This window comes from Ipomoea triloba, chromosome 14 (genome assembly GCF_003576645.1).
Source record: "Ipomoea triloba cultivar NCNSP0323 chromosome 14, ASM357664v1".
In the NCBI taxonomy this organism is placed as follows: Eukaryota; Viridiplantae; Streptophyta; class Magnoliopsida; order Solanales; family Convolvulaceae; genus Ipomoea; species Ipomoea triloba.
Genome location: NC_044929.1, coordinates 19,460,883 through 19,469,719, shown reverse-complemented (window position 1 = coordinate 19,469,719; position 8,837 = coordinate 19,460,883). Strand labels below are relative to the sequence as shown.

At 34.6% G+C, this 8,837-nt stretch overlaps 1 protein-coding gene across 2 annotated transcripts in view; it reads left to right on the top strand.

Moving 5' to 3' along the window:
- LOC116004375 (tRNA ligase 1) overlaps positions 1–8,837 on the top strand; it is a 20,469-nt gene that overhangs the window by 3,499 nt on the left and 8,133 nt on the right. For both annotated transcript variants that reach the window (XM_031244401.1, XM_031244402.1), the window contains 14 exons: positions 104–186; positions 893–992; positions 1,711–1,789; positions 2,587–2,710; positions 3,498–3,604; positions 4,141–4,269; positions 5,260–5,324; positions 5,407–5,571; positions 5,984–6,144; positions 6,478–6,509; positions 7,292–7,449; positions 7,631–7,710; positions 8,353–8,418; positions 8,504–8,790. In XM_031244401.1, coding sequence (XP_031100261.1) covers positions 104–186; positions 893–992; positions 1,711–1,789; positions 2,587–2,710; positions 3,498–3,604; positions 4,141–4,269; positions 5,260–5,324; positions 5,407–5,571; positions 5,984–6,144; positions 6,478–6,509; positions 7,292–7,449; positions 7,631–7,710; positions 8,353–8,418; positions 8,504–8,790 — 1,636 coding nt within the window. The remainder of the gene's footprint in view (positions 1–103; positions 187–892; positions 993–1,710; positions 1,790–2,586; positions 2,711–3,497; positions 3,605–4,140; positions 4,270–5,259; positions 5,325–5,406; positions 5,572–5,983; positions 6,145–6,477; positions 6,510–7,291; positions 7,450–7,630; positions 7,711–8,352; positions 8,419–8,503; positions 8,791–8,837) is intronic.

The following is an 8,837-nucleotide window of genomic DNA, read 5'->3' as shown; positions in this document are numbered from 1 at the left end:
TTTTTTTTTTTTTTTTTTTTTTTTTTTTTTTTTTTTTCCCTTAATTTTCAACCATTTAGGTATTTATTTGATTCAGTGCTACTTTTGGACTGATTTTATTCAGGTATCTCTTAAGCATTCTGGATCTCTATTTATGTATTCGGGACATGAGGGTGGAGCATATGCCAAAAATAGCTTTGGTAACATGTAGGTTCATAATAATTATCCTTTCTGTTGTCTGTTTGTAATATTTTTATTTTATGTTCTCTATTGATATGAGTTTCCTATAAAACAAGTGAACAGATGTTGTTTATTTGATAGTCAGTAACCTTGCAGTGGGATTGTTAATTGTTTGCCTATTGTATTTCATTTTCTCTTAGTTCATGCCAAGTTTGTAGTGCTACTGCTCTGTAGTTGAATCATTGATTGGTTCTGATGCATGATTATATGCTCCCTGCTTGAGGAACTAGGTAACATTTAAATCCAGACAAACATGCTAGGACAATACCTAAAGATCCCACGAATAGTATCATTACAGTTTGTTATTTTGTCTGCCTAGTTCATTCTATTGCTTGGTGTGTTATATTAGAAAAAGGGAGCTGGGATGAGTGTGCTCTTTTTTATAGAACTCTTATTATTGTTAAAATTAGAATGAATTATATGGTATTGGACATGTTTGCTCTTTCAATTATGTGACGTGCAGCAGTTCAGAATAATTTGTGGGGAATGACAAACTAAGCCTAATGCATGCACATCTTTGAATTGTGTCATAAAATTTGCAATGATTCTAAAAATGGTCATGCACAATATATATATTAGTCTTGTGATTATTGTTGCCCTTGAACTCTTATATACGAAAGTATCAGCTCTTTTATATATGAACTGAAATTTGCAAAATTTATGTTTGGTGCAGTTATACTGCTGTTGGTGTCTTTGTTCTAGGACGGATGTTTCAAGAAGCTTGGGGTCCTCATGCAAGCAGGAAGCAAGAAGAGTTCAATGAATATCTTGAGGTTCAGAATTAGAAAATTTTCTTTGCCTTTCTATGATGGAAATATTAACTAAAATGTATTTGCTGTATTAACTTCATAAAGAACCTAGGAGAGTAGGAGAGCATCGTTAGGTCTGCTTTTTGTGGTACCTGAATGGTGATTGGTTAGTGCTATTTGGCTGAAGATGGTAAGCTGTATTGATAAGAACTTCTAAAAACTATTAACTTCTTTTTTCTATTGTCCCGTGCTTTGAACTATTCTATGGTGTCTGTTGGAGAGACAATAAATATTGCTGGTTATTAAGAAAACGTTAGTTGAATAAATCAGTGATTTTATATCTGGAAAGATTATTTTCCTCCTTTTTTGAGGCTTTGGTTGGTTTTCATTCTATTCTCAATGGTATTAGGTTTAGATTATTGGAAAAACTGCTGAAATGAATTGGCATATCATATTTTAGTGCAATTTGCTTCTTTGGTATATGGTTACATTGAATATGCATAGAGAGTTGCATTTATTTCAACCTCATATACCAGTGCTTTTCAAGGTCTATGGTGATATTAAGTTAAATTAAGTGGTGTATTTATTTCATGTGTTGCATTTAATCCTGTGAATTATCTATTCTAATTTATGATGTAAAGACACTACTTTAATGAATATAGGACTTGCATAGTCTGGTTCTGACTGCCCTTGAAAGATTTTAACCTTTACTATGATAGTGTAACTAGCTATCCTCTTTCAGAAAAACCACATGTGCCTATCAATGGAACTAGTCACTGCTGTCTTGGGAGATCATGGGCAGCGTCCACGGGAAGATTATGGTAAGGCAAAAAAAACTAAGCCAAGTTGGCATGCGACATTCAATTAGCAAATCAATTGATATGTTAATACTTAATTCTTTTAGCAATTAAACTTACAACTGTTTAGAACTTATTTATTTTATTGCACCAACTGTACCTTTAACTGTTCGGAGTACAGTGTTTTCTGCAAGTCAAGGACATGAATTCTGAAATCTTATTGTGATCTCTAAGTGAAGAAATCTAAGCCTTGATCATGTAATAGAATGCAATTTTGACCATATAACTAGTAATTTCATTTCAGTTTTATATTTACATGGCTGAAGGATTTGAGCCTATCTTTGCAACACTTCCATATTCCATTACTTGAAATCTAAGCCTTGGTCATGTAATAGAAGGCAATTTTGACCACAGAACTAGTAATTTCACTTCAATTATCTATTTACATGGCTGAAGGATTCAAGCCTATCTTTGTGACACTTCCATTATTTTCCCCGCTTACAATTTCATGTTTTGTACCATTCAGATCCTGATTCATTTCTTGAGATTTGGGTGTTTAGATAATAGATAATAGATATATTACTGCCTTCCTTTCTTAATTTTTATTTATTTAACCAAGTAAAACTAGATCAGTTTGTACTTTGTAGGATATGGATACCCTATGTCAATGTGATGCCCATTATGCCTGAACCCATTACGCTGTCTTCAGATTTTAGTGTGTTATCTAGATGAATGTTTGGATTCCATGTTTCTTACTTTGTGTGCGTCCATTATATTGTCGCTGCATTCCTGATATTTTTCTAATACTTGTCTTTGAGCAGTAGTTGTTACTGCAGTAGCAGAATTGGGGAATGGAAAACCAAAGTTTTATTCAACTCCAGATATAATTGCTTTTTGCAGAAAGTGGCGCCTACCAACAAATCATGTGTGGTTATTCTCAACAAGGTGAATTATTAAGAATTGCCGTTTCCATTTTGATTCATATCATGAGAACTCATTATCAGTTTGTTTTTACTTGCACAACTATTTAGATGAAATCCTGTTACTTCTCTTCTAAAAATGTAACTATTTAGATGAAATCCTGTTACTTCTCTTCTAAAAATGTCACACTTTGCATAATTTCCTGTTACTTCTCTTCTAAAAATGTCACACTTTGCATAATTTCCATTTTGATTCATATCATGAGAACTCATTATCAGTTTGTTTTTACTTGCACAACTATTTAGATGAAATCCTGTTACTTCTCTTCTAAAAATGTAACTATTTAGATGAAATCCTGTTACTTCTCTTCTAAAAATGTCACACTTTGCATAATTTCCTGTTACTTCTCTTCTAAAAATGTCACACTTTGCATAATTTTTGGATGAAGTCCTTTTCCTTCTCTTCTAAATGTGATCATTTACTGGTGATATCTGGAGCTTAATGGTTGATATGCTTGGAAATGGTTGGATGAACTCCTGTTGATTTTCTAAAGTCGATAGTTTAGTGACAATATTTAAAGCTAAATGAGGTATATCTAAATTGAAATTGGAACACTTGAAAATAGGTTTGTTCTTGTCTTATTACACTGTACATGGGCAGTAGGATCTACAATCTAAATTACTGCTTGAATCTTGTTCTTTGACAAAAGAGAGAATTTTGTTGGACTGTTAAAACTTTGCTTTATTTATGTAAATGAGGTAATGAAAACTAGCTAAAGTTTTGTTACCATTTTTTCCCCTTCATTTTGAAGGAAGTCAGTGACGTCTTTTTTTGCTGCATTTGATGCCCTCCGTGAGGAGGGAACAGCAACCTCTGTCTGCAAGGCTCTGGATGAAGTTGCTGATATATCTGTCCCTGGTAAGTTTTATCCTGATTAGAACAGCATGTTATGTGTGTATTTGCCAAATTGGCTGTGTGCTTCGGGTGAGTTCCTTATACTTGTGTCCTATGCACTAATAATGAAATTTAGTTCTTGTTCTTTAGAGAGTATTTGTACCTTATGCTTAAGCAGCATTTGGGAATCCGCATCATATATTGCTCCACTGCTTTATTTGCTTCAGTTACATGATAATGCCACTTTATATATTACTCATCAAATGCCATATTGCCTTGAGCTTTCCTACAATGTAATGAATATAAAAGGGAAAAAAAAAAAGAACTATTAGTATACCAAGCTCAAACACATATAAGCAAATAACAAAATCATGGTTTTATGAGCTGACCTGAAATTATCCTTTTCTTACTATTAGCATCTTTATAGTGCCTTTAAAGTCTTGTTTCCTACATCCTTGGCATATTATTTGCAAAGAGTGCTATCGTGTTTTTACTGAATGCTTTCTGATGTTATTTTAGAAATCTTTTTCTTATCCCCTTTTCCTTTCCTGGATGCTCAGGATCAAAAGACCATATAAAGGTGCAAGGCGATATTTTGGAGGGTCTTGTGGCTCGTGTTGTAAGGTGTGAGAGCTTGGAACATTTGGAGCAGGTGTTAAGGGACTTTCCTCTGCCACCATTAGAGGGTGGTAAGCTTTTATTTTCCTGCATTTTGTTCATTTGAATCGTTAATTATTCATTCTACATCTGATCTTTCTTATCACAAGGATAGCATGGTCTTATGTAAATATTGAAGCATTATAGAATTGTGGGACAACTTACAGTACATGGGGAATCAGAGTACTATGTTCGTCATTAGCTGACTCATACTCAAATTCAGTAAATTTGCACAGTTGTCCTAAGGAAGTGGTCATTTAGTATCCTTTTAAGTGAGTCACTGTTTCAGTTAGCATTCTTTTGGATTAACTAGGTAAACCCCACTCTCACTGTGTGAGTATGTGAGTAAACCCTCGCCCTATGATCCTAGCCGGCAAAGGACCACAAGGAGGTAAACCAGCTTAGGTTACCCATAGCTGACCGGCTAAAACCCAAGGGCTTGACTCTTGAGGTTCGAACCCACGACCTCTTGGCTGCAAGTGTAACTCTCTTACCACTTGGGCTGCCCTTACGGGCTTCAGTTAGCATTCTTTGTTCATATATGATGTTGTTCTGCTACAAAATTGAAGGACCTAACTATTTTTTTAACAGTCTTATTTATTTATTATTCTGTCTAATTTTTTTATTTGAGCTAATACCAAGTTATCAAAATAAATCTGAAACCTGAATTTTAAAATCACATCTAAACCTTGAAATTTATAAACATGAAACCAAAATGACAAAACCTGAAATTACTAAAATTAGTTTGGTTTCATGTAGGGTTTCATACATGTCACCTTGGGTCCCCTAGTTTATAGAGTCCTGCTGCCTTGCCTGATTTACATCTTTGCCACTTGTTGAATGATCTGCTGAACCTTCAACTCACAAGTTCTAACACTCAATATGGCATTAGAAGTATATGGGATTACTTCTCCTTTGCTCACCTTTGTTTTTATCGAAGCAACAATGTACCTAATTCTTTGTTACCTTGTTTTTATTTTTGTATTGTCTCAAATGTGTCTAATGTTGCTTTATATTTTCAGCTGGCTTAGACTTGGGACCAACCCTTCGTGAAATTTGTGCTGCAAATAGGTCAGATGAGAAGCAGGTAACAACTAGCATATCCTATAGAGGGTAAAGTTATGCTTACAGTCACATTTCTTGAAAGCACTTTGTAACAATGTCTGCAGCAAATAAAAGCACTTCTCAATGGTGTTGGTACCGCATTTTGTCCAAATCATCTAGATTGGTTTGGGACTGAAACATCGAATTCACATTCGAGAACTGCTGACCGATCTGTAGTTTCAAAGTTCTTACAAGCACATCCTGCTGATTATTCAACTGCAAAATTACAGGTTAGAGTAGATGTTTTGTAATTTAACACAAATGACTGAAACAGCTTCAGTCAGCTGATCCTATTTACTATTATTTGAGAACTTATCAGGAAAAAAGAAGTTTTGATAACATTTCTTTGCATATCCATAGTTCCTGCAGAACTGGTGGTGGTGCACTAAGTTGATTGGACAGTGCCATCTGGATTTATCTGATTATTTGTGACTATTAGCTGCTAAGTTTAGGATTTTCACTGTCAGATCAATATTGGTTGTTTGTCAATTTTGCACTTCATACAAAAGAAACAAGTAGTTTGATAGAACCTTCTATCCCCCTTCTTAGATCACTACCCTAACACTGTTCAGTTACACTGCATTAATATTTTTACTTGGTCAGATCAATATTAACTTGTGTATAAATTTGTACTTGTTACAGGAAATGGTTCGTCTAATGAGGGAAAGACGATATCGTACTTCCTTTAAATGCTTCTATGACTTTAAAAAATTTAAAGATGTATCCAGTGACAACCTGCACTTCAAAATGGTGATCCATGTGTTTAATGATTCAGTATTCCGGCAATACCATAAGGAGATGAGGTCTATTATGAACTTTTTTGCTCGGACTTTAGTTTTTTTTTTCTTTAGTTAGTTTTTTTTGAATACTACTGACTCTATTACAATGCAGTATCTGTTCATAACTACTTTCTCAACCTATTGAAGCACAAGAGTCAAAATTGCCTGCACTGAGGCTCGAACCCACCACCTCCCGTATAAAGGGAAGGGTTTGATGCCACTGGACTACTTTCTTTAGTTAGTTTGAATGGGACAGATCAATTGCATGATTCGTGTAAATATGTGTGCACACACATACATGTATGTGTATTATATATATTTTGTTTATTTATTAACAAGATAATCAACATGTTTCAGGCGAAAGCCTGAATTGTGGCCACTATATCGAGGTAAGCATTTTGTTTTCTTCTATGATTCCAATAAAACTGTACTTCTTCAAGGGTTTTAAATATATTCCGGTGAATTGTAATTTTCTCTTCAGCTTGACCTATGTTAAATGAGGAACTATTGTCTTCTGTTTGATAATAAAATGCATTTTATGTTTTTAATTGTTGTTGAATTTGTCAATATTATACCTGAAAATTTTCAAACTATTACCATTAATTCTCTAATAGGAGACTTAAATTTTTTAAAAAAAAAAAAAATGCATCAAGCAAGACAATTTTTTCTCCAAAGTTGTCTACCTGCTGGATGTTTAAGAGATTATATATTTTTGTTGCTCATTGCTGGCAAAAGATTGTTAACTGCCTGCGTGAAGAATGAATAGGTTTAGTTTTGACATGGAAAAAAAATGCTATTAACAGCTTGACATATAGGTATTATCAGTATGGATATGATAAAGCTTTTGTATCCTCTATGATATACAGAGTTGGCATCCCATATAGTAATAACATTCTAGTGTATTGTATGTTCTTTGAGATTGATGCTAGTGTTTTAATCATTAAATAGATGGTAGTGTTTCCCATGGTCCTTAGGATACATATTTTATGCAAACAGGTATCTTAAGCTTTGAACAAGTTCATATGGGTTCATGATTGTTTTATAGTATCAACTGTCTTTCTCTACTTAAGATCCAAAATCCATGGAAAATAGATATATTGTAGCGTTTCCCCGATATAGTGATATATAAACCAATCATATATTAGCTGCTGATTTTCTTGCTCTTCCATAGGCTTTTTTGTTGATCTGAACTTATTCCAAGCCAATGGGGAAACTGCTGCTGACATTTTAAAAGGCAGCAGTCAAATGGTAAAAGGTGATGATGATAACAATAGCTTAGCTGATGAAGATGCCAATCTGATGGTCAAGTTGAAATTTCTTACATACAAGGTATATATGCTTTTATCAAATAGAATTCCTACCAAAACAAAAAAACAATAAACAAAAAACAAAAAACAATAGGAGGAAGCCTGTACACCTGTTTGAGCACAATTTTTCTGATCTCAACTGAAAATATGTTGTGTACATATTGAATTTCTTTATTCTAAACTTGATCTTATATTCCTTGCAGTTGAGAACTTTTCTGATACGTAATGGCTTGCCAATTCTTTTTAAACAAGGCCCAATGGCATACAAGACCTATTATCTCAGGTTAGTGTCTGTTTATAACCCCTTAAATGCAGCAGGTTCAACGTCAAAGCTCATAACGGATCATTGCTGCACCACTCTACATGTGCATCTACCTACCAAAACAGAAACATTGAGTATAACTTCCGGAAAATTTATATGCTGATCCTATACTAATCCAGTTGATTGCAAATTCTGTTTGCTCTTTCTGTCTTATGTTCCTCCGATCATGGAAAGAAGAGTTATTTGACTTTTGCTCTCTTTCCTTATTTCTAGCAGATTCGAATATTTTTAATTGCAATTTCATTGCTGCTTGATATCAACTTATGGGTTAAACATGTTCTCTGTGTTTGCATGAATTCCATGCTTGCAACTTCATCGTTTCTTCATGTGGTTGTTACTGTTTCTGCATGCATCTATGCTGTTTTATCTATCGGATGTTATAAGTAAAGCACATGAAATGACAAAATACTGAAGTTAATGCTAACTAGCCAATGGTATTGCTAGAAAATAAGCATATATTTACATTAAGTCATATAACCTGCAAATGCTGGAAATCTGGTCTTTGGTAGTGTATGAACACAATGGCTTGTTGCCAGCTTTGCCGTATTATAATGTCCATACAAATCCTATTTTCAAAGTCATGTAATCTTCTTGTGGTTCTAGGCAAATGAAGATATGGAACACTTCACCAGCGAAACAACAAGCAATGAGCAAGATGCTAGATGAATGGTACTTGTTGACACTTGACAGCCTTTCCTTTCAACTGGCCTTTAGTTTCTGATCCATTCCATCTTGTGTAAACTTCTGTTTCCAGGGCTGTGTACATACGCAGAAAGCATGGGAATAAGCAACTCTCCTCATCCATATATCTCAGTGAAGCCGAGCCTTTCCTAGAACAGTATGCAAAGCGAAGCCCACAAAACCAGGCATTGATTGGAGCTGCTGGAAGCTTTGTGAAATCTGAAGATTTCCTGGCTATTACTGATGGACGAGATGAAGAAGGTGATCTTGAGCATGAGAAGGATGTGCCACCACTAGGCCATAGTATTTCTAGCAAGGATACTGTTATGAAGGATGAAGGTCTCATTGTTTTCTTTCCAGGTATTGTTCCTGTGAGGGGTTCCCCCCCCCCCCCCCCCCCCCCCCCT